We start from the raw sequence: 27,195 nt of genomic DNA, 5'->3' as shown, positions 1-27,195 counted from the left end.
AGTTTCATGGTGCTGATATTTTTGATCCTATTTCTTGTCAGGAGGCTATATGTAGTCCTAATTCTTTAGAACGGATGAGAGCCATGCAGGATGAACTATCTTCTATGTATCACAATCAAGTCTGGGATCTAGTTGAATTACCAGATGGTTGTAAAGCTGTAGGTTGTAAATGAGTCTTTAAGACCAAATGTGGAGTCAAAGGTGAAGTAGAAAGGTATAAGGCCAGACTAGTAGCAAAAGGTTATAATCAAAGGGAAGGTATAGATTATACATAAACATTTTCCCTAGTGTCTACTAAAGATGCCTTTTGTGTGGTTATGGCTTTAGTTGCTCATTATGACTTAGAACTCCACCAGATGGATGTTAAAACAACTTTTTTAAATGGAGACTTGTATGAAGATGTGTATATGGTTTAACCTAGCAGTTTCATAGAAGCTAGTAAAGAACACTCAGTGTGCAAGTTGAAAAGATCCATTTATGGTTTGAAACAGGCTTCTAGACAATGGTATCTAAAGTTTGATCAAGTTTTGACTTCTCTTAGTTTTGAGGAGAATGCTTCAGATCAATGCATCTTTCAGAAGATGAGTGGGAGCCATTTCATTATTATAGTGTTGTATGTTGATGACATTCTTCTTGCCAGTAATAGCATCAATCTCTTGAACGAGACAAAATACATGCTTTCTAGTCACTTTGACATGAAAGATCTTAGTGAGGCCACATGTGTTCTAGGTATTCAGATTCACCGTGATAGGTCTCAAGGCATATTGGATTTGTCTCAAGGAACTTATATTGATCGAGTTCTTAAGAGATTTAACATGCACACTTGCTCATCTTCTATTGCATCTGTTCTTTCAGGTGAGAAAATCTTTAAAGCTCAGTGTCCTTAAAATGACAAGGAAAGAACTGAAATGGAAAAGATTCCATATAGTTCTGCAGTTGGGAGCTTGATGTATGCTCAAGTATGCACTTGTCCTGATATAGCATTTGCTATTAGTGTCCTTGGTAGATACTTAAGTAATCCTGGATGGAGTCACTGGAAAGCTGAAAAAAAAGTTATGAGATATTTGCAGGGTATTAAGAATTATATGTTGACTTACAAAAGATCTTGCAATCTGGAAGTCATTGGGTACTCTGATTCTAACTTTGCAGGTTGTGTAGATGATAGAAAATCTACTTCTGGTTACATCTTCATGATGTCTGGAGGAGCTGTTTCTTGAAAAAGTGTTAAACAGGCACTTACCGCTACCTCCACTATGGAAGCAGAGTATGTTGTTTGTTATGAGGCCACTTGTCAAGCTGTTTGATTCAAGAAATTGATTTCTAGTATGCTTGTTGTTAAGAGCATCTCAAGGCCCTTGACCATTTATTGCGACAATGCTCCTTCTGTTTGCTTCTCTCAAAATCACAGGAATTCTAGTCGAAGTAAAATAATTTTGATGTCAAATTCCTGTTTGTTCGAGAGAAGATTCGTGAATCACAAACTCAGATTGAACATATTACTATGGACTGAATGATTGCGTATCCGTTAAACAAAGCTTTGCCCATTAATGTTTTTCAGAAGCATGTTGCGCATATGGATATAGTGAAAACTTTTGATGATGCTTTGGTTTAGTGGGAGTCTATTTTATATTACATTTGGGCTAGCATTTGTATGGAATGCTTAGACCATTATTTTTTGACATATTTTGTCACATATATATAATATTGTTTTCCCTATCGGATTCAATGTTATTTTGTTTGCCATTACATTAATTGGATTTTATAGGTTAAATTGCTTACTTGTTATTAGATATTATTTTGTATTTTATTAGTCTGTACTTTTAGTTTAATAAATTGATTACTGCTATTCAAGTGGGAGATTGTTAGATTATTTATTTGTATCTGGATGTGGATTAACATTAATCAATTGTTAGACTTATTGACAGATTAAATAATAAGTTTAGTAATTGATAATATCTAAATGGATTAGGTCATATGATTGGACAAGCCTGTAATGGGTCAGGCTGTCCACAAGCCTATTGAGGAAGAGACTCAAACTCTCAGTCCTATATATATATATATATATATATATATATTCTGATAACCCCATTTAATATTAGACAGAATTCATATAAAATTTGAAGACTGTGGATATTGAGAGTTGTGAATCTACCATTTCGCTTCCGTTCTTCATTATTTATAGAAAATCATGAATATAAGCGTATTTACAGGTACACATATTATCTAATCATGTAATCTATAACGATTTAATTTATTTCTAACAGTGTCTAGTTGGAAATCCAAATTAAGCACCTAAGCATAGATTAGGATTAATCAATCCAGTATATACACACAATAAACTGAATCCGTAATCACTGTTCATGATAACAGTGATTTGTGGACTATTTAGTAATTTTATTTTCTTAATTGTAAAAATAAGATTCTTCAAATAGATTCGAGGTTACTGATTAATATTTTTAATTTGACTCAATTTTATTTATAGAAAGGGACCTACTATTCAGTTTGAGATGACGTCCAATGAGATGAATCATTAGACAATCCATTAACTCTCATTAAATTTTTAAGTGAAGATAATATTTAGTCATTATATTAAAATAGAGAACCAAAATAAGATTGGACAAGGCTATTTTATTGGGTTAATCACCGTATTAATAAATTAAAAATAAAAAAATAAAAGTTATCCATTCAATTCTAATAATAATTCGCTAAGGATCTGCATTTTGTGCTTGTTTATGTGTACGAGATTAAATATCATTTACCAACCATGCTAATCTCAGTGCCAGCCGAAGAATAAATTTCAGGGAGAAGATAAGAAAGAAATGTTTTTGTTTATAAAAAAAAGCTAAAAAACAATTAAAAAAATATTATTTTAAATATTATTAAATATATACATTTTAATTTTAAATAGATTAAATATCAACCGGATTTTGATGTTATTTCGTGTCGGCCAAAATCTGAATCTAGCATAATTTGACAGAATTATGGTATTCTCTCATCAGATTTTGTGCATTCTAAAAGTTTACAAATTTAGACTGATGATTTATCTGGTGAGATAGGCCATGGGTGGCAGCCCATAAAATGCCACTTAAAGCCATTTGATCTCTGAGTCTCAGGCGGCTATCCATCCATTTATGATTTTATCTATCTTCTTTTTTTTTGGCTACACGATTTTCTCCTGCCACAACGTATTTAAATCCTGTGCTTAGGACTTGGGCAATTTCACCACGGCATTTCAAGGACAATAACTGGCAAATTTGGAATAAGCAACAATGCCCGTGAGGGAAAACTTGCCAAGTCTTAAGGCTGACATCAATTGATGCGCAGACTTTCTAATTTGTTTGATATGACATTATCCTAACCCATTCAATGATTTTCAAGTATTTTCATGTAACAAGAGATAGATTGAACCTTTTTTCTTTTAAAAGCTCTTCTCTTGCCGGCTCAATTTCGTTATTGCATCAGTCAAGTTACTATTTAGTTTGATATTTAACACAAGGACCCCATCCTTCTTTGTCTCATACTTTTGATAGTACTTGACATAGGAATCCACTGACATTAACACCCTTTGGATTGAATACAGTGTGATTTATTAATACAAATTGTTATCATCATTATAAGAGCTCCGCTGCTATCATAATTATTACTGTTTTTATGCTTCCACAAACATCCAGTTTCAAGTTTAACAGGATGTTTGTGTTTTATCTACTCATTTACATATGAAAACTAGCATACTACAAGCCTTTATATCTAATATTCAGGAACTTATCATACAAAGAAACAAAATTGCTGTTATGCAGCTTGTGAGAAGCATATTACACATACAAATGAAAGAGATGCTCACACCAATCTTACATCTAGCCTAATGAAAGTCCCGAATCAATTTTCTGATTTCAATACTTGATGGACTTCAGAATCAGGACAGTACAAGCCTCCCAGTTCCCTGATTCCCCTGTTAAATTCATCCAACAATGCAATGAAATCTTTACTAACCAACCCTCCATTTAGTTTTTATAGTTATACCAATAGTCTTTTCTTCAGTGGTGAAACATGTGAATTCTAAGGGAGCTTGACATAAAAAAAATACAGTAGTACAAATGAAGCTGGCTTTACAGAATCCAACCTTCAAGAAGGGAACTCCAACTGCCAAACTTCCCAGAGGAGCTTTTCTTTGCAACTATTTCCATTCTCGTGCCATTACTGTGATGCTGCAAGCACAAGGCAGTTATAGTTTACAATAGGAAAACATTTAAAACAAACTAAATTTGTTCTCCAAATTTCAAGCTGTAAATTATAAGTGCTAAAATGATAGACTACCTCTGTCAAATGAAGTCTAAAACCATCCATTTTCAAATCAAGAGACATGATCGTATAACGTGTTATTATTGTAATAACTTCAAAGGATCATAATCACTGGAGGGAATCATAGAATTCCTGTTGCTATTGTCATTGTGTTTTATCCTATTCTTCTATATCCCAAAACCTCAAATTTGTTAAACTAGTAATTCTAACCTAAATAAACAAGATGATGCTCAAGAAGAAAATGACCATTATAAAAATCCAGAATGATAGTATAATGAAGTTCAGTAATTTGTAAAAATCTTCAGACAATGCCAATTTAGAATTAGTAATATGAAAAGGTTCTCAAACAACTAAAACATTAAAGGAGGAATTTAATGTTTTTGTTATCTTGTGTGGCTTTGATAATTCATACACATGACAGTTAAATATCAAACTGAAAGCAGAGAAGATAATACAGACTGCTGACCTTAAGGCATATGTCCCTCGTTGTGTCACAAACCGGATAATCATGGGGGCAACAATGACGTCCATCCTTGCAACAAACAGCAGAATCAAGTTCGCAACATTTCCATGTAAAGCATATTCCAAAAATGTGGTGGGTACAGCAGCAAGTTTCCCCTTCTCCACAGCGAGTAAAGAGATCACATCTAGTAGGTCCTGGTGGAGATGGAGGAGGTGGATTTGGGCTGGTCTTCTTTGGATATGAAGCCAGCATGTTGATGCCACAGACACCTCGAGAATTTCCACTGTTTCGCAGCATGTGCATATAACCACTCATTCCCCAGTTTTTTCCCCATGAGTTTTTCACAATCCAATAATCTACTCCATTTTCTGACCCATATCCTACAATCAATACAGCATGATCCAAAGAAGTTGAACATGGGCCAGTGAAAATCCCCTATCACACAAATAATCATAGCACTTACAATCACACTAATGTTTATTTAACAGTTTTCAGTAGTCACTCAGATTAAACATAAGAACTAACCTTTGAGTACAATTGAAATGCTCTTTCACTGCCACATATTCCCACACTCACAGGTTGATTTGCAACAGCCTCTAATAGTGCTTTCTCATTGTTTTGGGGCACATCAGTGTATCCATCAATGGTCACAACACGCCTTCTTAACTGCAATGTGTATAGATTAGGAATGTAAGAAAGGAAAGGAATACGTATATTTCAATTTAGAGTATCAAAACTTCCCCAGAAATGACCGAGAAACATTGAATTGACAAGGCAAAAGGAAAAAATAAATAAACAATCATGAGCATATGGAAGAAGGGCAAATCAAGTGAAGGTTTGTTGATGTAGAAAAAGCAATTACCTTTGCTTTATTGCAGGACCTTTCGCGTCCTAGGTATGCATAATCTTCCTCTGTGTCAATCCCATTGTTGTTTATGACAAATTGGAATGCATAGTCCATGAGCCCTCCCTCGCAACCATTATTGTAAGATTTGTCGCAATCAACTAACTCTTGTTCAGAGAGGCTAACAAGAGATCCAGAAAAGATCTTATTTATGCCTTCAATAGCTCCTGTGGCTGAGAAAGACCAACAAGCACCTGCAAAATACAATAACCTGTTTATTCCCAAGCATAGACCTAGTAGAAACAGATGAGCAAACCACATTTATAAATTCTTATTAACTGAGAAAAAGAAAGTGTAAAGAACAGAATTTTGGCCAGAATCAGAATTATTAACTTATATTACAGGAATAAAGTTGCAGAGAGATGCACCTTTCATAGATAAAACAAACATCAAATGTCTAAAACAAAACACAAGATCATAAAAGCAATAAATTATAATGAGATGGCTCGCAGAATGCTGTAATTGCCAGATGATTCCTAAATTCAATTTTCATTTCAAAAAGAAAGAAAGAAAGAAAACATAGACACATAATAGAGAAACACTTTCAGTTTGAATGAGAAGAAATACCATAAAAGTTTGAAATTGGGTATTCAGAATGCTCATATATCTGTATTTAGCTTAAAACACAGCCTCCAATACTAAAAAATTAAAAAGATTAAAATCAGAAAAGAAAGATTAACACACCACAGCCCCCTTGATCCTTGACCTGAGTCACAGCCCCTTTCTCTCTCCAATCAATTGAATCAGGAACATCGCCAACAAAATCAGGCATTCGTAGATTTGGTCCGTCATGGTCAAGATTCACAGAGGCTGAAGCAGCAGAGAGACCCAAACGAGAAGCCTTGAACTCGTGATGGGTGAGATCAGCAAAGCCATTAAGAGAAAGGGTGTAAGAAGAATTGCCCTGGTTATTATGTGTCGTAACAAACTCATAGTTGTCCTGGAAAACCCTGAGTCTATAGAGCTTATCCTGTTGAGAAGCATAAGTCTTGCCATGTTGTATGCACCATGTTTCAAAGAGCTGGGATATGTTGGAAGAAGCAAAAGAAGAATAAAGAGAAAGGCAAGAGAAAAAGAGAGTGTGCAAAAGGGCAAAAAGGATGTTCATTTTTTTTTTTTTTTTGGAGGAAAGCAATCGAAGAATGAGTAAGGTGGACGAATAGGGAGGGTGGGGATTATAGAGTTTAGGCATGTGATTGGGTGCATAGCCTAGAAACGTGGCGAACCAGGGAAGCGATGAAACATGTCTCGTTTATACAGGAACTTTCCTTACAGCTTCCTGAGTTGTTGCACGTGCTTACTGCTTACCATTTAAAATAAAAAGAAAAAAAAGAAAGAAGCAGGTAACTTCACTTGTGATTTGTCCGTGGTCCCTGTCCCTGGTGATCTACCTGTTTCTTTCTCCAGGAAATGACAGGAAAGGTAAAAGGTAAATGCTGCGTTCAAACCTACAGTTGTTCAAGTAGGTCACCGACAGGCCTTTAACTCGGGCTTATCTCTCTCTAGCTGTTAGAGGGAGGAAGTGCTTTTTTTTTTTCAAGGAAATAACCTTTGTCATCTGTTTTATCTAGATGATGTGCATGGCTATTTGAGAGCTTATATAAACTTAATCGGGAGTAGTTCTACTACTGAATGTAAGGAGAAAATATCTCTAAAGTTTGAAGAGTTGATCAAGAGACTATCATTGTCCTAACTAAAAGAGATTGAAACACCGATTGAGTTCTATTTCTCTTCCGCTTTTCTCCCTATGTGAGTAGCCGGTCTAAACTTGAATAATTCCCTTGATCTCATGACCTTCGTTCTCTCCACGATTAATAGTGGGTTCTTATTTGGTTACTTTATGGTACTATTTAGAGGAGAGCAGTTTTCAGTTTAAATTGAAAAATCGAATTAAATTGATGTAATTCGATTTAATCAATTTAGTTTTAAAATTTAATTGATTCGATTAGATTTATAATTTTGATAATTTCTATTAATCGGTTCGGTTATTTTTATAAAAAAATAAAAAAAATCGAACCGAATCGAAATTATTAATATATATAGAAAATCAAAGAAAATTGAACTAAATTGAATCGAATAGAACCAAAATAAAAAAAAATTGAATCGAACCTTAAGATTTTTGAGTTTTTTATTTCTATTTTTTTTTGTTTTTATGTTTTATTATTTATATTTAATGTTAAAAGAATTTTTTTAAATTTTGATTTGATCGGTTTAAAATCAAATCGAACCGATATTTATCGATTCGATTCGGTTCAATCTTCTTTTATTAATCAGTTTGGTGCGGTTTTTAAAATTTTTTATTTTTTATTTTCAATTTTATAGGTTCGGTTCGGTTTGAAACCGAACCGACCATTGTACACCCTTAGTACTATTAGGTTTGAAAACGCAATGCATTTACAGATTCTCAAACTATTAGGGTTTTTGAATTGGGTTGGGAATATAGGTTTGGACATTCTTGTAAATTTTTAGACTTTTTTAGGGTTATGGAGTTTTTTTTTTTTAAGTTTGTATTCTCTACTTAATTAAGTTATTTAATGAACAATGACAAAACTAGTGATTAATTTTAGATGAATTTATCATTTAATGTATGTAGAATTTACTGATTTATAAAAATTAAGATATAAATACATTAATTGTTATAATATAAAGATTATAATAATTTCAAACTAATTAATTTTAATTTAATAACTATTTTATTATTTTTAAATTAATTTAAAGTGATGTAATTTCAATTTGGTTTGGATTCGGAACTGGCCCTGACCAGTTCTAGAAGCAAGGCAAGGCACGTGTATGGAGGCAGAGGAAGCTGAGCCAAAGACAGCAACAGCAGTTAGATACATAACACAAGATAGGGATCCAACTCTTCTCTGCTTCTGAATACAATACCACCGCTATCCATCCTCTCTCACTGTGATCACCTTCCTCTTCTTTTTCAATCTTCACATTCCAACCACCCACCTCTAAACATCTTCACCTTAATTTAATATTCTTTTCTCACTTCGTCTTGATTTTAATTAGGTTGTGTAATCCCACTCGATCATGGACGTCGATCCTCGCAGTTATGAACAAGTTGTAAGTATTTCATCATCCCATATCGGTTTCTGAAATTATTTGCAGTCATATATAGCTCTCTGGTCGATTTGCAATGATGCGTTCTCAAGTCGTTGACCTCTCTAGATTGATTGAAGAAACCCTAAGTTTATTTTATGTTTTTATTATTTTCTCCATTTAGCCACTGCCTAAGGTATTGTCGATTGGTGCTGAGTAATCGGTAAATTTTTTTTTTCTGTTTTTAATAATTGTGTGAAGAAATCGCTGCCATTGGAAGTCTGATGGTTATTTTTTTTTTTTTTTGCATGTAAAATTTCCATCAAAACATGATTTTGGGGACAGAGAAATATAAAGCACAACAGTGCTTTGTAATCTTAGGTGCTTGAGGCACATGAAATCCGTGTTGAACTTATGGGTTTGCCACATTATATGATTCTCAATATGGTTAGTTTTTTGGGAAATTAAGATAGCGTTTATCGCAGTGGTTAGGTCTTTATCTGTAACCATGGTGTGATAATATTTCCTGGTACAACTGGCTTGTGATTTTGTGCAAAATTTAAGTTAGTGCTTGATGGCAATTCAATTCAGAAACAACTGTTTTGAATCTCAGTGGTGCTACTTTTGCTAAGTCCTTGAAACATCTTAATATTAGTAGAAGAATGTATTTAATCGATTTTGCATGCTTCTGGCCTTTAGGGAATCATGGGTTTTTACCCTGGGATTATTTTGCAGTCGTAGATGTGCTTTCTTCTTTCTCCAACATTTCCAACTCATTGATAAGGCTCCGTAACGAAAAATTACATGCTTTTTTTAAGTTATTGTTGCTATGTCTTTTATGGTTGCTTGATCTCGGTGTTGCTGTTGTTTATCTCTTTAATTCCTTCTCTTCTTTATATTTGTTTACAGGCCATCAAAGACAACGAAATTCACAATATTGTTCTCTCATATCTGGTGCATAATTGTTATAAAGAGACTGTGGAATCCTTTGTAGCATGTACAGGGATGAAGCAGCCTGCAGATTGTCTTGAGGACATGGAAAAAAGAAAAAGTATGTGAACATATTCAATTTTGATAATAAAACGAAGGATTTATGACTCAAAGTTGTTGACAAATAGCACCTTCATAATGGTTGCTTTGCAAAGCTGCATGTTTTTATTCCAAGTTATGCCTCTTCTTTTATCCTTTTTGCAACTCCTTAATTATGTCATTTGCAGATTTTGTGGGCAAAATACTTACATCTAATATTTTTGGCTGTGCCTATCTGAACCTGCTAATCTATTGGAAATTTGTTTAACATGTAGAAACATAAACTTGACAGAACTTTAGTTGGATTTTGATATGAACATAGGAGTAGAACTATAGGACTGCGTGTTTATCATTTGGATAAGGGTTTAGCTCCTGACTCTCTTTGTTTTTGTATGCTATTATGCGATGTTACTTTTTCTTATAAAGTATAAAAGCTCTAACACTCTCTGTTAGTTTAATTCGTACATTGAGCTATGTCCTTCATTATGGTGGTTCTAATTGTACGTTATATGATCAGGAATTTTTCACTACGCATTAGAGGGGAATGCACTTAAGGCCATTGAACTAACAGAAGAGCTGGCACATGGCTTGCTAGAAAATAATAAAGACTTGCATTTTAATCTTTTGAGCCTGCATTTTATTGAGCTTGTCTGCACTAGGAAGTGGTGAGTAATATATGACTGATGTATTGAAAATCAAAAGTTCCACATTTCCTTACCATGAAGTCCTCCATTTATATGGCAGCAGCACAGAAGCGTTGGAATTTGCTCAATCCAAGTTGACCCCATTTGGGAAAGTCCAGAAATATGTTGAAAAGCTTGAAGTACATTCCTTTCAGAGTCGAACCATTTTAAACATATCTAACACTGATACAGTTAGTCCAATTCTTTGTTCGAGATTGAAAAACAGTTTTTTATTGCTTCAGGATTTTATGGCTCTGCTTGCTTATGAAGAACCAGAAAAATCTCCAATGTTTCATCTGCTTAGCTTGGACTATCGGCAGCAAGTTGTAGATAGTTTGAACCGAGCTATTCTTGGTTTGTTTCCTTTGTTTCTTTTCCTGTGTGCAATATTATTTTGATAATTTTTAATATTGTTGATCTCTCTTCTAATTCTTTGATCTTCAATAAATAAGCGCATGCAAACCGCCCAAGCTATGCAGCAATCGAGAGGCTGATACAACAGACAACAGTGGTCAGGCAATGCTTAAGTCAAGATCACAACAAGGTAAGGCATAGATAATAGCTAGTTACGTTCTAGTTGATTTGTGTTACTCTTTGATATTGTCTTTCCCTGAAAGATTGAACTTAGGTGTTTTTGATTGCTCGGATTAGTTGTTGTTATGTGTACACAAATGATGTTTCATTCTTCTAATGTGCTGATCTCTTACTCTTCAATATGACTTTTGTAGGATGGCCTTCCACCATTCTCTTTGAAGGATTTTCTCAAAAGCTAGATATGATGTGTTTCCAATACTTTGGTAGGGGTAGCCAAGGTTACTTCACAACTCATTGCCACCATATGGTTTTGGTGTAAGGTTTTCACATGGGTAGATGATGGTCATCGATGCCTCCACATCTGTAAAAAGTTGCCAAGTAGGCTGTCTCATGTGTCTGGGTTTTGCATTTGTTGAGGTACGCCTCTTTTCATGGTTGGCCACAATGCTAGCGCATTTTGGTTCCACCCTGCAAAGTTTGGATTTATTTTAGCTGGTGGTTTTGATGATCCTATGGCTTTTATTTGCTTGCTAGTATTAAGACCTTAGGAATTAAGATTATCTGTAGCCTAACATCATATTTTTATTTGGCATAAATAGGAGTCTTGTTTAGTGAAGCAAGGTCAAGATTCAAAGACCATTTCATATCATTTCTCATATGGGAAAAACTTAGGAAAATTGTTTATGATATCTCTCACGTGGCAAAAGCTGCCTGCAGTTGTGTGGTTGTAAATATATTCATATTTGAGTAACCTGTTATTATCTGAAAACTGCTTCTACATTTTTTGAGTGATTATATATTTACATTGCGTTTATTAGTGTTTGAAGCTGCTACCATATTGGGTTCCCCTCTTTTGGGATGTTTAGTTCTTAGGTGGAGATGTCTGGCTGTAAATGGGAGAACAAGGGAAGGGGGTATGATACAGAGAAATATGAGTGGCTTTGAAAATAATAAGGGCCGTGTGGAGTTTTATTATTGGCCATCTACTATCTAGCCGAAGGTAGCATACAGTTTTATTTGAAAGTACTGTGTAATTCTGCAACTTGAGTAGATGTTTTATTTTCTGAGATGGTGTAATTATTAAAATGATTCTTCCATTGGGGCTGTTTGGTTTCCCTACCATCTCCTCTATCGTGATGCGATTGCAAGGAATTTTTTCTATGAAGATGATACGTCAGCCCAGCTACTCTCACCGTTCGGATAGGATGGTCGCCCCTTCCTTTTTTCCAATGATCCTTATGAAATGGTTACATCATGCATCCGATTAAAAATTGAACACAAGACATTTGATGCTAGCGTCTCTTTATGCATGTAAAAGGAGTGCTTGGGTTTGTTTGCTGTGTTGGGTTTGCATGGATGAATAAAATTACATGGTTAAAATCTATCAATTGGCAATTGCTGTCCCCACAAATAAAAAGGGCCAAGTTAGCGTTTCAACGTTTTGTCTTTTAAGTTTTTATCGTATTGAGGGAATTTTTTAAGATTAAAATTTTTTAAGCATAATGTCTAGTTAAAGCAATATTGTAACGGCCCGGTCCACTAGTGATATTGTTCGCTCTGGGCTGAAACCCTCACGGTTTTAAAAATGCGTCATTAGGGATTTGCCTAGGGTGTTACAATTCACTCCTCCCTTATGGGACTCAGCGTCCTCGCTGAGGTTTGTCCCACCATCGCTCAAGGTTGCATATGGAGTGGCTCTGATACCACAAATGTAACGGCTCGGTCTACTAGTGATACTGTCCGCTCTGGGCCGAAACCCTCACGGTTTTAAAACGCGTTACTAGGGGTTACGAACCATCAATTTATAAACCCAGCATCTCTCCTGTGTTTTGTCGATGTGGAATTTGCCTATAACACCCTAGGCAAATCCCACATAGGCAAAACACGGGAGAGATGCTTTGTAACACCCTAGGTAAATCTCACATCGGCAACACACGGGAGAGATGCTGGATTTATAAGTTGGTGGTTCGTAACCCTTAGTAACGCATTTTAAAACCGTGAGGGTTTCGGCCCAGAGCGGACAATATCACTAGTGGGCCGGGCCGTTACATTTGTGGTATCAGAGTCGCTCGCGTGTAAATATATGCTGAGTCTCAAAAGGGGGGGGAGAAAGGTCCCTTAGGAAATCACACATCAGCAAAGCATGGAGATGGTTTTGGGTTCAAAAAGTAATGATATATAAGATGGGGAACTAATCACTAGAGACGCCTTTTGGTGAAATGGCGACCTCCTGGGAAGTTCTCCATTCCACCTATGGAACAAAAACGCGAGGCTTATGGCCAAAGTGGACAATTCCTCTAGTGGTTGGAGCCCGATTGTTACACATATCCGGGTAGGAGAACTCCTTTCTACATTTAGAATATCACCCTAAATAAATGATTTATCACATAAGTGTGTTATGTTTCGAGTATTGTCCTAAATAAATGATTGTAATGTATTATTAAATGCGAGCATTTGGAGGTAAATATGATTTACTAAAGATTAGTTGAACAAAAAATGACAAACGTTTATGTTAATTTGTATTTATATTCATAATTTTTAATTTTATGTGAAATAGATTGTAAATTTGAAAAGAATTTTATGTGAAATAGATTGTAATGAAATTGAATTTGAAAAAGTTAAGTATATGAGATTTTATTTGATAAATAAATAAAAATTTTATATATAATCATAATTTAATATAAAAATTTTATATTTTTAGTCTTTGATAAAATTTTATATTTAAAATAAATTTTATTTTATATTTGTTTTTAATTAAAATTTTATGCTAAAAAGTATTTTTATTAATTTTAATTTACATAATTATTTTTTAAATTAAGGCTTAAATATAAACATAAAAATAAATTTATATATTTTTATAAAGTAATTATGGAAATAATATATAATTAAAAATAATATATTCTACATAAATTGTAATATTTATTAAATAAAATATATATTTTATATAGAGTTTACTCAAATTAATATGTGCATCTTATTTAGTTCATATTATATTTCATTATAAATTGGGTTTACACAAACTCTTTTTATTAATTTTTTACTAAATTTTTTAAAAATTCATTAATGAGTTTAAATTTTTAAAAATAAAAAAAATCAATGCAAAGATATGTCTGAATTTATAATTTTATATTTCATGATAAATTGGGTTTACACATAAATTCTTTTTATTAATTTTTTACTAAATTTTTAAAAAATTCATTAATGAGTTTAAACTTTTAAAAATAAAAAAAAATCAATGCAAAAATATGTATGATTTTATAATTCTATTTTCTCTAAAAAAAATAAAAAAATAATAATTCTATGAAAATTTGTTAAGAACTCTTATATTTTACTTTTTATTTTCATGAAGTTTGTAATGTAAAGAATTTATATAAATTATATAATTTATGCCTTAATATTATATATTACATGTTTTGACTCACATAATAAATTAGGTTTACGTGTATATATATATATATTTTAAATTATTACTCACTAATTTTCAAAAAACTCACGTTTGAATTTTAATTCAAGGGGAAAAAAAATTTAATACAATAATATTCATAGTTCTGCAGTTCTCTTCACAAGGAAAAATAAAAGATAAAAAAAAAGTAGTGTAAAAAATTTATATTTAAAATCAATTTATCATGAACCGTAAAATCCATCATATAAAATATACATGTTAATTAAAGTAACTTATATATAAAATATATATTTTATTTAATGTATACTATAATTCATGTGAGATATATATTTTTTCAATTATATATATTTTTTTCAAATTGTTTTATGAAAATATATAAATTTATTTTTATATTTTATATTTAGATACATAGATTTATTTAACTTTATTTAAAAGATAATTACGTTAATTAAAATTAATAAAAATATTTTTTTAATATAAAATTTTAATTAAAAATAAATATAAAATAAAATTTATTTTTGAATATAAAATTTAATCAATGAACTTAAAATGTTGAATATTTATATCAAATCATTATTATATCTAAAATTTTTATTTGTTAATCAAATAAAATTTTAAATATTATATTATAATTTATTATTAATTAAATTTAATTTTACTTCATTAAATACAATGTGTTTTTGTTCAATTGACATTTGCTAAATATATAACATTCATAATATCCCAGTTATATGTAACCACTTATCGTGAAATTGAAATTGATTGAATTCAAATTAATTGTCTGAACTAAATTAAACTGAATTAAAATCGATTTGTTGAATTGGATTGAGCTGAAATTGAAATCAAAACTGAGGTAAAACCGAAACTGAGGTTGTAACTGAAACTGCGAGACCTTTATAGGTCCGGTCCCTCCGAATCTGGAACGGGGTGGAAAGAGGACCGTGGCCGGCGTTATTCATTTATTCAGTGCAGTGAGCATTGTTGCAAAGTGATAACCGGTCCTTTTCAACGAATGTGCTTGACAATAAAAGGGCCATTTTGGGCTTAAAAACGATTTGTAGGGCCGAAAGATTTCGCTTTAGCAATAACGCGTTCTCACAGCAACGTATTTCTTGGGCTTGTAAAGAGCGAGTCAATTCCATATTATAAGTGGGCCGAAACCCTAACATATCTAAACCCCGAAAAATCTCCGCGTCTCTTTTTCTCAACGACAATGGTCTACACTCTGAATGGCTACTCTTCCGTCATCTTCGTTTCTCAGCCTCCAATTTGGTAACGATAAGCTATTCTTCGCTCATCTTCTTCCTAAAAGGTATTCTCTTGCTTCTACCATTTATGGTTTTGGCTTTCGTGATGGAAGGTAGAGAGAAATGACTCCATTGGTTGCTTGTTATGTATAGGTGTTGTCATCGCAATGACAGTTATGATGGCTTAACGCCCTACACGGTTAAGTGCAGAGTTACTAGGTCCAAAGAGGCTACTCCGGTGAATTCTTCTTCATTCATAAGAGAACCTCACAAGTATTTCGATCAGGTGATAATCACGGTTCGTTCTGGAGATGGAGGCCACGGCGCAATTCTTAGCTTACCTAACCAGAGATCTGATAAGTCAAAGGGGAAAGATAAAGACAAAACAAGGAAGAAGAGCTCGTATAAAAGAGATTTTGATGGGTCACTTGTTCTTCCCTCGGGTGGGCATGGAGGGGATGTAGTGATTTATGCGGACGAGGGAAAACATTCCTTATTGGAGTTTCACTCCAAAGGCCGCTTTAATGCAAAACGCGGTGGAAATGTTGATGCTATGGGTGTTTTGACATCACAGTTGCATGATGGATTCGCTGCCCCAACTTTGCGTATCCCTGTGCCTGTAGGTTTGTACATTATTCTGTATCAATGTTTGTTTTCCAAAATTCTTCTTCAGTTATGGATTCCAGATGATACACGAACAATTAGATGTTTTACCTGAATTCTCTAATTGTTCAAACAACAATTTAGATATGTTAATATTTTCGACATTGCGCCGAAAATGGAGAAGTTCTCATGTATCTTAGCTTACTACGTTTAGTCATGTGACAGGCACTGTCGTCAAGCATAAAAGAGGGAAGCTACTGGCTGATTTAGCACAACCAGGCGATGAAGTACTTATTGCAAGGGGTGGCCTAGGAGGGGTTAGATTTTCATGCTTTCATGTGAAATTTTGGAATAGCATCTTTGTTTTATTATATGAATTTGTCAAGAATGGTTTGTTTTCTTTCTTTTCTTCCCATAGGATATTCTTGCACATCTACTATGATTATTTTTGCTTGTTGGAGATAGGATTATTTTCAATTTGTAAAGGATTTCAGAGAATTGGAGAAAGGTCTGAGAAAATTATTGTATTACAAGTCTTATTCTGTTTAACAGTGAACACACTTGTGGCATATTGGTATTACTATTCAGCTTAACGCTCAGCGTTTATGCTCATTTTTTCTGAGGAATTCACAAGTTGTTTATATTGGTTTTTGGAGCAGATTAGTTTGCTAGAAGCACCAGATCATAGGAGGAAAAGATTAATGGCTTTAACCACAAATGTGTTAAGAGATGACAATGATAAGGTAATGAGGAATGCCCTTGGTTTGTTAATGAGTATTCTATGAAATGCATCTTCATGTAGGTATTCGCTCAACTATTCTCGAGTTGATGTTGTTCAAGCTGTGCATTTGATGGGTATGATTATTTGATTGGGGGGGTTTCTTCCCTATAGTTGTTTTTATGTGAATCAAATACTAATAATGGGGTAGAATCATGCAGACTTACCTACTGTTGTTTCAATTGGGTAGGACATCTTTTTAGGACCTGTTTTACTGGAGGCATTGCTATTATCAGTTTTACCAGCGTTGATGATGAAAACATAGCAAAATTATCTTTTGATTTTAGGCAAGAAAACAAATATTTGACTGGTATGAAGAAAGATACTAAAATTTCAAATAACTAAGCTCACTCACAGTTGATATTTGGGCATCAACCTGCTGAAAATATTAGGTTGATGGATCTTTTTCATGTTTATTTGTATTCTTGTATGCAAGATTTAGCCGAGTACAGAGAATTTCTGAGCATTTAAGATGATAGGGTAGTCAATTGGTGGCCAGCTGCAAACCACCCAATACCCACCTTCCTATTGGTAAGTTTAATAGGTGGCTGCAGATGCTGTAATGAATGCTTACTTAGAAACACTACAAATTTCATGGGCAGTGCATTTTTTAGATACATATGCAACTATATGTGATACCCAAAATGTAAAGGGATTGGATTTAGCACTTGAGCCAATGCATAATTCCAAATGTTGACAGTCTACCTGTGAGGACAATCAAAACTTTTATTGATCTTTATAAAAATAAGTTCAGTGGCGCTGTATCTCTAGCATGTAAGTGGAATACCTTCCTCCAGATGCTTTATTTGAAGAAAGTGATCAAGAAATTCTGAAATTTATTAAAGAGGTATAAGATACCATCAATAATATTGTATGACTTATCAGGATGCATGATTGATCTTCTTTTCTTATGGTAGTATGTATACTGAACTTTTATTTTACTCTTTCTTCTTTTGCAGGTTCTAGTTTTTGGTCAGCCTGGGGAAGAGGTTAGTTTGGACTTGATTCTACGAATTGTTGCTGATGTTGGTCTAGTTGTGAGTATCTCTACTTCTTTTCTTTATATGCGACACATTATTCATAAGCATGCAACTACCACTTAATCTTTCTGTTTTTACCAGTTTTAGTCAAAATTTCATTAGCTCACACTTGAAAGAGTAGCAAATTATATCAAAATTAATCACAAAAAAGGTATTATGCCCTTCTGAATTCTGATTGATAGAGATTTATTTGCCTTTATAGGGTCTTCCAAATGCTGGAAAATCTACACTCTTGGCAGCTATAACAAATGCTAAACCTGAAATTGCTGATTATCCTTTTACAACGTTGATGCCAAATCTTGGGCGCCTAGATGGTGATCCGACTTTAGGGGCAGCAATGTATTCATCTGAAGCAACAATGGCAGATTTGCCTGGTCTTATAGAAGGTGCTCATTTGGGGAAGGTATTATATTTATTGCATCTTGTTCAGCAGTTTATGTAATGCTCCTCGATGCTAAGCTGAAACCTTCTTATCCTTCAGGGTCTTGGTCGTAACTTTTTGAGGCACCTTAGAAGAACTCGGCTATTGGTCCATGTTGTTGATGCAGCCACTGAGGACCCTGTGAATGATTATAGAACCATCAAAGATGTATATATCTCATTATTCATATGCTCATTTTGCTTGATTATACATTTCTCATGCTCATGTTAATTTCTTCTGTTGGTATGTTAGCATATCAATCAGATTTGATCAGGATCTCCATGCTTGAATCCATTATACGTAATCTCATAGGATTCAGAATGCTCCTGGTTAATGAGAATTCCAAAGAAAAGCGGAAAGGAAGAGGAGGAAGAAAACTTGAACTCGTTAAATTTGTCTATGAATATGATCTTGTGTGGAGTTATGAAGTGTCTGTCCTCGCGTTGGAATTTTTCCCACCTTGCTTCCTTTCTTTGTATAATAAGTATAGACTATGGAAATCTCCTTGCTGTCTGTTGCATTGTCATTTCCTTTCTGTTGCAAGTTGTTGGACCACTCCTAATTAATGGATTACGAATCTACAGGAATTGAGGATGTACAATCCTGAGTACCTTGAAAGACCATATATTGTGGTCCTAAATAAGATTGACCTTCCTGAGGTATGTCCATGTGCGGCCTTGATCTTTTCTTTTCAGATGTGGTCTTTGTTGCTGCTGGTGATGTGGTTATAGAAAATTTCATGCGTTCTTGCTGTAATTTAAAGATATGCATTGGTTGCTCTTTTAGGCAAGGGATAGGCTTTCATCTTTAACTGAAGAAATATCAAGAATTGGTAATGACAAGGTACTTCTGAGCCAGAAATGATGTCTAATAATGCATTTCAACAATTATTTACTGAAGATGACAGTGAAAATAAATTTTCTTCTCAGGTCAATAATGGAGATAAATCTGGTAAGGAGAGAGAGGACCATCCAGCCCCTAAAACTGATAAAGAAATAGAGGACTATCCAGCCCCTCTTGCTGTTGTGGGTGTTAGTGTTCTGTAAGTTCATTGCACATTTTGTTTATTCCTATATTCCTAGACATTGTAAGACCGAGGGTGGGTTCTTGATAACCATTTGCCATGTCCAGTCAGTCACATGAATATCTAGTGGATATTGTCATTTTGTAGGAAGATAAAAAAAATGAGTCTGCTGAAGCAATATCTCAATGACTATTGTTTATGAACTTTTATTTTCTATTAAATCTTCTTTTGGGGTGTTTTCCAGGAAAGGCATCAGGTTGAATGAGATGTTGAAGGAAATAAGGGCTGCCTTAAAAAAGTGCGGAGATTCTAACGAGGCATTGGAACCAAGTGAGAGACGGTGAGAGCATACAAGTTGTAAAAGTCTTCATAACACCTTAGGGCCACCAATTCTTCAACACGAAGCTCACCATAAATTTGGATCAGCGGATGAAAGCTCAATTGTTGGTCTACAGCTACCAAAAACCTAACCCTGCTGGAGACTTGTTTGTACAGTGAGGCGCGTAGTGTAATCCTTTTTTCAATCTTTGTAATTGTCATATAGATTGGATCCATAGGATTTGGCTTGATTGTCACTAGCTTCTGTACAATGTTACGGTTGATAATTTTTGGCAAATTTTGTATTTGTTTTTGTATTTGTACATGCTGACGTGCAAGACAAGGTCTCCATTGTGCCTGTCTGCTTTCAGAGGCTTTTAATGCAATGTGGATTATAAATGCAATGGGAATGGATAAGTTTGGTTAGTTTGAGGCAAGTTCTACTATTTTGAGAATTTATTGAATTAACAATTAAAATTTGTGTGGAAATTAATGTTGAGAAAATTGCATGACGTCTGTTGAACATTGTGAAAACGTTTTGAACATCATGATAAATTGAATTTGTGTGAAGATTTATACTTTCTGCTCATGATGAATTTAAGTCCAGATTTGGATATTTGTAGGATTTAAGGAGATGTGGGAATGGGTCACTCATATCGGGGCCAAACGGCCCTATATAGCAAGCGCCAACTGCGTAGTAAATAGTAATACTTCTCCCAAGATCTATTTCATCAATGATCAATCCCTCGAGTACAAGAGAAATTGAATTGAATTCATGATATGCTATTCATTTTAGCACAAGGTGCATGAACAGTAAGGTATAGGATGCCAAATGGAGAGCGACGAGGAGTGATTTTCTGAGTTGGAGAGTTTTTCTCTCTGACCCAGAGGGAGAGATTCAGAGTACAGCATCTGAATTGTCAGTCCCCTCCACTGGTGCATGAATCCCAAGTCTTAAACTGGAATCTGTGTGCACAAAATAGTCACTGATTTCCAAGGACCTTACTGCCTCAGGAGACTCAGGAGCCCCCCACGTATCAATAGACCGTCGCTAACTTGTCGTGTTATAGGTTTTTAATTTTTTAAATATCAAAATCGTGTTATAGTTTTTGGGAAGCTCAATATGTTCTTATCCCCGAACTCTTAACCCCAAATACACCGCCTCCAATAGTAAATGGCCATTATCCAACAAAAATTAACACCCACCACCCAAAATGCAAAAAGCCTCCTTCTCCTTGCTTGCCACCTGAGCTTGTGTACGGACAAACTCCTTCGGCCAAGTGTGTTTATTACACAAATCTTTGTTGACACGAACAGTCTGGTTCTTCTTGCCAAGTATCAGCCCAAGCCCACCTAGTGACACGTCTCGTGTGGTTATGCCTTTTTTCGATGCACTTATCCCTTCTTACTGCTGTATAAATACCTGCCCTCCCTTTTCTACAATGTGCTTATCACCGTCACTCGCGTTACTTTCTACCTGGATTTCTCTTTTAATATGTCAAAATCAATCATGACTCCTCTCGGAGAGAAAAAACCCATCAGGAAGCCTGCACAGGCTAGTTCAAGGAAAGGGTGCATGAGAGGCAAAGGAGGACCGGAGAATGCGCTCTGCACTTATAAGGGTGTCCGCCAGAGAACTTGGGGCAAATGGGTAGCCGAAATTCGAGAACCCAATCGTGGTGCCCGTCTCTGGCTTGGTACCTTCGACACCTCTCACGAAGCTGCCATGGCTTATGATGCTGCTGCTCGTAAACTATACGGCCATGAAGCCAAGCTCAACTTGCCAGAGTTGCACCTCAACAATAACCAATTTCGAGCCCCTCCTGGCAACACCCAGGTTTCCCAAATCCAAATGGGAAATCAATCCCAAGTTCTGAATAATTCGGGTGCCATATGTTCATCAAGCAGCAGCCCACTCATTAAGCCAGGTGAAGTGAATCCAGCATATAGCCATGACACGATCATGCCAATTTCTGACGATAACGTGGAGTCAGATGTGAAGGTAGCAGAAAATGAAGGGAATTTAGCGCAAAATCAAGAAGGAATGGACGAGTTATGGGAAAATCTGAACGTGAATTTGCCCTTGTTAGACGATTCAATTTGGGCAGAGGCAGCAATGTCAATAGATTTCCAGGCAATGGATGATCCCAGAATTTTCTCCGGAAACCTTATGGATGGAACTGGTTGGGACGCGTTGCATACTCCGTGGTGCATGTAAAAATGCACAGCTCTGCTCTTCTTCTCATGATGGCTGGCCACGCATTAGCCACCTCAAGTTTTCTGGGCTTTATCGTGGCTCTTGTATGTTGCACCAATACACATATCAGTCACGTGCGCTAGTGTGATTATACTTGAATACTTGCCATGTAATATATACCAAAATAATAATAACAATAATACAAATCCTAATAAGATATATATAAAGAAAAAAAAAAAGTTTTATTGTATATATATGTACAAACAATTGTGGCAGCTAATATCAGTAATTTCATTTCCTGATATTCTGAAAATCTATTAAAAAAAATTTCATTCTCCCATTTGTCCTTAACAGCCGCTATATATCTTTCTTCAACTTCCATATACTTTTTTTAAGTAACTTTTAATATTTGAAAAAAAATAAAAATAAAAATAAGTATAAGTGAATGTCTGTATTGATATGGTTATTGACATTCGAAAAGTGAAATTTACTCTGCAACTATTAAAATACGGCAACTTGTCTGTTGTCTCCACACCATCTTTCAGAATTCTTCACCAATTGGGAGAGTTCTTCAATTCATTAGTGCAGGTAAGGTAAAATAATGCCAATCATGCATTTCCAAAATTTTCATTACTAAATACTGACCCAACAAATAGTAATTCCTTACAAATAACTAAAAATCAATCCATTATTATAAATAAATAAAATCATGTCATAAATCACACACAAATCTTTATTATTCATAAATGCATCATCAGACTCGGAAGAACAGCAAATATTACAAGCATATTGCAGAGTGCATCAGTTGTAAAAACATTAATTTATTATATATGCAGTTTGTAAGATGTAATGATCGTTAATTATTACTGCTAGGCGGTTTATTATAAATATTTTTCTCGTCTCAACCAAATACCATTTTGTCGTTAATTATTCATGGATCATTACTATCGTCCAAGCATGATTAACATGTTAAATCGAATTTTATTTAATAATCTAACTACTACTAGGGAAAAAAAAAATAAAATAAAAATGCAAGATGAATGAAAACAGAGTCACCCTACACACACACATAATAATACTAATTTCCTTTCCTAACTTAAAAAAAAAAAAAAAAATTTTTTTTTTTTATTTTTTTAGTTTAGTCTTTTTAGTTTTATAATTATTTAGTCATTCTGTTAACTTAATTAATAATAAAGGGTGAATGATTGTAGAAAGAGATTGAATAGTTTATAGATTTAAAATTAAGAGACTAAATAATTATATTATTCAAATTATAAAGATTTAATTGTTGAGTTGAGAAAAAAATTACTTTAAAATAAAAGGAATGATTAAATAATTCACAAACTAAAAAATAAATGGACTAAATAGTATATTTTATAGGATAAAAAAATTAAATAATTTCATTAAAAAATAGAAACTAAATATTTAGTTAAAAGGTTAGGTAATTAACTTATTGGAATATATATATATAATTTTAGCAAATTAAACTGTTTATGATGGATGTTCTTTCTCACAGTTTAAATCTTTAATACATCACAGGTCATAATTAAACTAAATAACAGAATGTATATATTATAAACGATTTTGTATTATCTGTACAAAACCTTTCTTATATTTTGAACACAATGATCGAGCAAGGAGAGAACTCACTGCAGCCTGCAAGTATTATCTTCAGAGCTAAGATTGCAAAATGGCCATCTTTTCATGTTGTAGCCTTTGATTCTTCTAAGGAGCTCCAATATCTATTTATCAACAATACGGTATCAGCTTCCACGGCGTAGCCATCTTGATTGCGATGCCAACTGAAATAGGCACGAGTCCTGTTCTTTATATCAAGAAGACCATGTCCAAAGCTGGCTTCACGGAAAGCTGAGTAGCTTGGCTGTGGTTCTGTCATTCTGGATAATGGAAACAACCAATTACTAAATGCAAAATCACATTTCCTACTGATCAGCTCTGAAGCAATAACCACAATAATAATAGCAATTACTCGGTCACCAGTCCTTCTAGATTTCCTCCATCTCCAATGGTTATGTAAATTGGAGCCGATTGATCACCTATGGGAGTGCACAATCCATTTACGACATTGTATGCAATATTCGATACTCGTTCCTGCAATGCAAAATTATTAAAGCTTCATAATGCATGATTAATTGATCATTGTTTTCTTCTCTCTACTAAATTAAAATATATTTGGTTCCATTGTTTCAAAAGAACAATTTCCTCACAAGCATATTCATAATTTGTCCCATGTATGTAGTTTGCTAGTCTAATATCCTCACATAAAGCAAAAGCTTAAAAACAGGAGTTCTTGCACTTACAGATCGTTCATAGGCATGAACATGACCAGCGAAGACAACATCAACTTTGTACTCCACAAACCAAGCCTCATACATCACTCTCATGGTTTCCCCTTCCATATAATGATGTGCATAACTGTTGTACATTGGACAATGCATAAGAACAATAAGCCATGGTGTCTCGGTCCTATTCACTTTAGGCAGCTCTTGTTCTAGCCATTTGTATTGAGGAGTGTATTTCCCTGCAATAAATGTTTTAAAAGAATTTCAAGTTTCCCACAAATTTGCATCATTCACATCTAACAATAGCAGTAGCATTATTGCAAGTGCACTGATCTGTCGATTAGACTAATGTAAACAGAAGCTTAGCAAAGGCAGAATTGGCTTTTGAAGCTACTTTTTTGCAATTCCCAAGATAAAGTGTATAAAAATGGCTTATATAGAAATTCGGCCAAAATAAACTCAACATTTCATCTAATTTTTATGTTAGTCTATGCTCTTTGAGAAAACCTCACAATTTATAATAAACGCTAGGAGTGAAAACCCAAATCATTACCAAATGCTGAGTAAGAGGACATGACAATGATGTATGCTGAAGCTCTCTTGATGGAATACCAAAGAGGAGAGGTGCTTCCACATGCAGTGTATGGGACATGATATCTGTGCAAATAAGGCTTAAAGGGGATAGGTTCACCCTGCAACAGTACTAGCCTTGTTTAATAAATTAAAAAGTGACAATCATGTTTAAAAGATAGTGAAAAGGTATATAAGGTGCATACAAATTGAGGAGCAAAATCAAGTTCATGATTCCCAGCAGTCCAAATCCAAGGCTGATAGGCAGCATTTCTTTCTATGAACCTTCCCCAAGTATCCCACCTTACATTGTCATGAAATGGATAATCATCTGCATAGGAAAGGTCTCCAACAAACAATAATGTCTGTCCCTTTATTGGGTTTAACTCATAATGGGTAAGCGTTCGATTTGAGTCATGGGTTTGCCCAAGATCCCCTGCTCAAAATGCTAGATGCAGTAAGACCATTAAACCTTACAGATACTGACTTAAGCATGCACGTGTCTAGTTAAACGAAGAAGCCAAGACTACCTATAAGGCCAAAAGTGTAAGGAACATCTGGGCCAGATTTAGGAGGGGTTATAAACCAGAATTGCCTAGTTGCTTTACCAGTACCAACGTCATAGTAATATTTAGTATCAAACTGCAAATAATAAAATAAATCTAATTAATTTTGCTTCATATATTATAGAACTCACAAAGCCAAAAAGTGATGATCAATAGTGAAACTCCAAGCACACACCTCCAAATCCTTAATGGTGCAGTGATGAATGTAACCAGAAGTGTAATTGAAGTACTTGTACTTAACAACTACACCATCTGCACGATTCTTGAGCTCACTATTTTCAGCCCAGTAAAGCAGTGTTCTTGGACCGGGTTCATCTAGAGTGACCCAAGAGACAATCACACTGTTTGCTTCATAATCTCCTTGTGTTATATGCACCTTTGATCACAAGAAGTTACACTTAAGAATCAAAAATCAAGAACCCAAACCCACCCTGAAATGAAGTCCAGAAAAATGAAAATTTGGGGAAAGTAAAAACCGTACAGTAGCCTAATTGTTCTGCTGAAAACAAGTTTATCACTAATCTACAATTAAACAGAGTTTTCCGTTTAATTAACAGTATATAAAGAAACTATAAGATGGAAGAAATGAAACAGAGACATACGCACCTGTTGAGGAGCATTATAACCAGGAGGTACTTTAAAGACATCGCTATCTAAAGGCATATCAAGAGACAAGTCATCGTTTCTTACAAAAGTGCTTGTCCTTCCACCATTAGACATCTCTGCAAAACTTACAACAAGAACAAGAACAAGAAAAAGAGCAGAGTCCCACCTTACTCCCATCTCTACCTTACAATCCAGTAATCCACAAAAAATTCCCCGGCTTCTAAAGCTTCACAAAATAATATCCGTAACAATACACGTCGGCTATCTGTCAGTCAGAGGACGCACACGGTAAGCCATTTGGCCTCTATTATTGGCAGTGTGAAGCGTGGACACTCCATTGGCTCAATTTTCTATTTAATGAAGTTTGAAAAAAGTTCCGAATATTCAAGGTGATTAACGAATATGCTTGCATTTCTTCTCAAAATTAATTATACTGAAAAACAAATGTTATATCATATTATTTGGTCGAATATTAATTTAAGAGAAATGAGAGCTTATTTGGATTGGAGGAAAAGATAGAGGAAGAAAAATAAACTATAGAATATATTTATTATGTGATATTTTTTTTTATTTGAAAAATGAATAAAAAATGAGGATTGATAGAAAAATATTTAATATTTTCCTTTGAGCTCGTTCTCTCTGATTTGAAGAGAAAAGAAATAGTGTGGAGTAAAATAACCTTTTTAACTTATAAAATTATATAATAATCCTTTTACTTTTATATTTATTTATATTTTTTAATTATTTACATATTTTTTTAAATATTTTTAACATTAATGATAAAATAGTGGAGTAATATTTTATGAACCCTTTTTCATAATTATATATTTAATATAGTGTTTATTAAATTAAAATCTTTATTCACATAAAAAAAATAATTTATAAGATAAGAATAAAATAGTAATTTTAATTATTTTACTTTCACTCTTTTACAAGAGAAAATAAATTTATTTTCTCCCTTTCCCAACACAAAAAGGGAAAATAAAGGATGGAAAATAAAAAAAAATTTCCCCCCTTTATTTTCCTTCCACTCCTATAATTTATCCAAACATAGCATTAATTTCATTTTTCCTATCCTTTGGAGTAATAAATAAAAAATTATAAGCAGGAGAAACTTAAAAACATCGCTGACTAACGGCATGTCGGTAAAGAAATCATT

The 27,195-nt window shown here is 34.1% G+C and overlaps 5 protein-coding genes across 9 annotated transcripts; 3 read left to right on the top strand and 2 right to left on the bottom strand.

The window, feature by feature from the left end:
* Nucleotides 1-3,729: 3,729 nt before the first annotated feature.
* LOC110658619 (low-temperature-induced cysteine proteinase) lies at nucleotides 3,730-6,872 on the bottom strand. The gene is made up of 5 exons (XM_021816303.2): nucleotides 6,351-6,872; nucleotides 5,625-5,860; nucleotides 5,288-5,428; nucleotides 4,766-5,197; nucleotides 3,730-4,205 (listed from the first exon to the last, which is right to left on the bottom strand). The coding sequence occupies exons 1-5, from the start codon at nucleotides 6,856-6,858 to the stop codon at nucleotides 4,107-4,109; spliced, it is 1,416 nt and encodes a 471-aa protein (XP_021671995.2). The 5' UTR covers nucleotides 6,859-6,872; the 3' UTR covers nucleotides 3,730-4,106.
* Nucleotides 6,873-8,408: 1,536 nt separating this feature from the next.
* Nucleotides 8,409-11,740, top strand: LOC110658616 (uncharacterized). 4 transcript variants are annotated; one of them, XM_058130804.1, is made up of 8 exons: nucleotides 8,409-8,738; nucleotides 9,060-9,161; nucleotides 9,624-9,765; nucleotides 10,261-10,408; nucleotides 10,488-10,566; nucleotides 10,669-10,780; nucleotides 10,879-10,970; nucleotides 11,155-11,740. In XM_058130804.1, exons 2-8 carry the CDS (start codon nucleotides 9,129-9,131, stop codon nucleotides 11,197-11,199), a joined length of 651 nt encoding a protein of 216 aa, XP_057986787.1. In that variant the 5' UTR covers nucleotides 8,409-8,738; nucleotides 9,060-9,128; the 3' UTR covers nucleotides 11,200-11,740. The 4 variants fall into 4 exon arrangements, with proteins under 4 accessions (XP_057986787.1, XP_057986788.1, XP_057986785.1 ...); XM_058130802.1 differs by lacking the exon at nucleotides 9,060-9,161 and having other exon boundaries at nucleotides 8,411-8,576; nucleotides 8,685-8,738; XM_058130805.1 differs by lacking the exon at nucleotides 9,060-9,161 and having other exon boundaries at nucleotides 8,410-8,738; nucleotides 10,491-10,566.
* Nucleotides 11,741-15,519: 3,779 nt separating this feature from the next.
* Nucleotides 15,520-20,220, top strand: LOC110658615 (probable GTP-binding protein OBGC2). Of its 2 annotated transcripts, XM_021816294.2 has the most exons (11): nucleotides 15,520-15,675; nucleotides 15,764-16,233; nucleotides 16,439-16,530; nucleotides 16,873-16,956; nucleotides 17,951-18,028; nucleotides 18,234-18,434; nucleotides 18,513-18,620; nucleotides 19,037-19,111; nucleotides 19,239-19,295; nucleotides 19,382-19,494; nucleotides 19,721-20,220. In XM_021816294.2, exons 1-11 carry the CDS (start codon nucleotides 15,593-15,595, stop codon nucleotides 19,818-19,820), a joined length of 1,461 nt encoding a protein of 486 aa, XP_021671986.2. In that variant the 5' UTR covers nucleotides 15,520-15,592; the 3' UTR covers nucleotides 19,821-20,220. The 2 variants fall into 2 exon arrangements, 1 of the variants encoding a protein (XP_021671986.2); XR_002495609.2 differs by lacking the exons at nucleotides 19,382-19,494; nucleotides 19,721-20,220 and having other exon boundaries at nucleotides 18,513-18,936; nucleotides 19,239-19,297.
* Nucleotides 20,221-21,228: 1,008 nt separating this feature from the next.
* On the top strand, nucleotides 21,229-22,333 carry LOC110658593 (dehydration-responsive element-binding protein 2D-like). The gene has a single exon (XM_021816274.2). It carries the CDS (start codon nucleotides 21,290-21,292, stop codon nucleotides 22,010-22,012), a length of 723 nt encoding a protein of 240 aa, XP_021671966.2. The 5' UTR covers nucleotides 21,229-21,289; the 3' UTR covers nucleotides 22,013-22,333.
* A 1,146-nt stretch (nucleotides 22,334-23,479) lies between these two features.
* Nucleotides 23,480-26,359, bottom strand: LOC110658613 (purple acid phosphatase 2). Its single transcript, XM_021816291.2, has 8 exons — nucleotides 26,037-26,359; nucleotides 25,606-25,806; nucleotides 25,395-25,506; nucleotides 25,071-25,300; nucleotides 24,848-24,986; nucleotides 24,313-24,533; nucleotides 23,982-24,103; nucleotides 23,480-23,889 (listed from the first exon to the last, which is right to left on the bottom strand). Exons 1-8 carry the CDS (start codon nucleotides 26,211-26,213, stop codon nucleotides 23,694-23,696), a joined length of 1,398 nt encoding a protein of 465 aa, XP_021671983.2. The 5' UTR covers nucleotides 26,214-26,359; the 3' UTR covers nucleotides 23,480-23,693.
* Between the last annotated feature and the right edge of the window lie 836 nt (nucleotides 26,360-27,195).

Source organism: Hevea brasiliensis, chromosome 12 (genome assembly GCF_030052815.1).
Source record: "Hevea brasiliensis isolate MT/VB/25A 57/8 chromosome 12, ASM3005281v1, whole genome shotgun sequence".
Taxonomy (NCBI): domain Eukaryota; kingdom Viridiplantae; phylum Streptophyta; class Magnoliopsida; order Malpighiales; family Euphorbiaceae; genus Hevea; species Hevea brasiliensis.
Note: the sequence above shows the minus strand (reverse complement) of the source record. Positions and strands in the feature narration are given on the sequence as shown.

Bases quoted from the DNA above. Each gene is read 5' to 3' on its own strand.
- LOC110658616 (XM_058130804.1), top strand. From the start codon at position 9,129: ATGGGTTTGCCACATTATATGATTCTCAATATG. The intron at 9,766-10,260 runs GTATGTGAACAT...TTATATGATCAG, and splicing joins GGACATGGAAAAAAGAAAAA to GAATTTTTCACTACGCATTA. The intron at 10,409-10,487 runs GTGAGTAATATA...TTTATATGGCAG, and splicing joins CTTGTCTGCACTAGGAAGTG to CAGCACAGAAGCGTTGGAAT.
- LOC110658593 (XM_021816274.2), top strand. From the start codon at position 21,290: ATGTCAAAATCAATCATGACTCCTCTCGGAGAGAAAAAACCCATCAGG.
- LOC110658615 (XM_021816294.2), top strand. From the start codon at position 15,593: ATGGCTACTCTTCCGTCATCTTCGTTTCTCAGCCTCCAATTTGGTAAC. The intron at 19,112-19,238 runs GTATGTCCATGT...TTGCTCTTTTAG, and splicing joins ATAAGATTGACCTTCCTGAG to GCAAGGGATAGGCTTTCATC. The intron at 19,495-19,720 runs GTAAGTTCATTG...GGTGTTTTCCAG, and splicing joins GTTGTGGGTGTTAGTGTTCT to GAAAGGCATCAGGTTGAATG.
- LOC110658619 (XM_021816303.2), bottom strand. From the start codon at position 6,858: ATGCCTAAACTCTATAATCCCCACCCTCCCTATTCGTCCACCTTACTC. The intron at 5,861-6,350 runs GTGTGTTAATCT...TGTATTTTGCAG, and splicing joins CAAGGATCAAGGGGGCTGTG to GTGCTTGTTGGTCTTTCTCA. The intron at 5,429-5,624 runs GTAATTGCTTTT...TACACATTGCAG, and splicing joins GGTCCTGCAATAAAGCAAAG to TTAAGAAGGCGTGTTGTGAC.
- LOC110658613 (XM_021816291.2), bottom strand. From the start codon at position 26,213: ATGGGAGTAAGGTGGGACTCTGCTCTTTTTCTTGTTCTTGTTCTTGTT. The intron at 25,807-26,036 runs GTGCGTATGTCT...TTGTGATCAAAG, and splicing joins GTTATAATGCTCCTCAACAG to GTGCATATAACACAAGGAGA. The intron at 24,987-25,070 runs GTATGCACCTTA...GTACTGTTGCAG, and splicing joins TTGATTTTGCTCCTCAATTT to GGTGAACCTATCCCCTTTAA.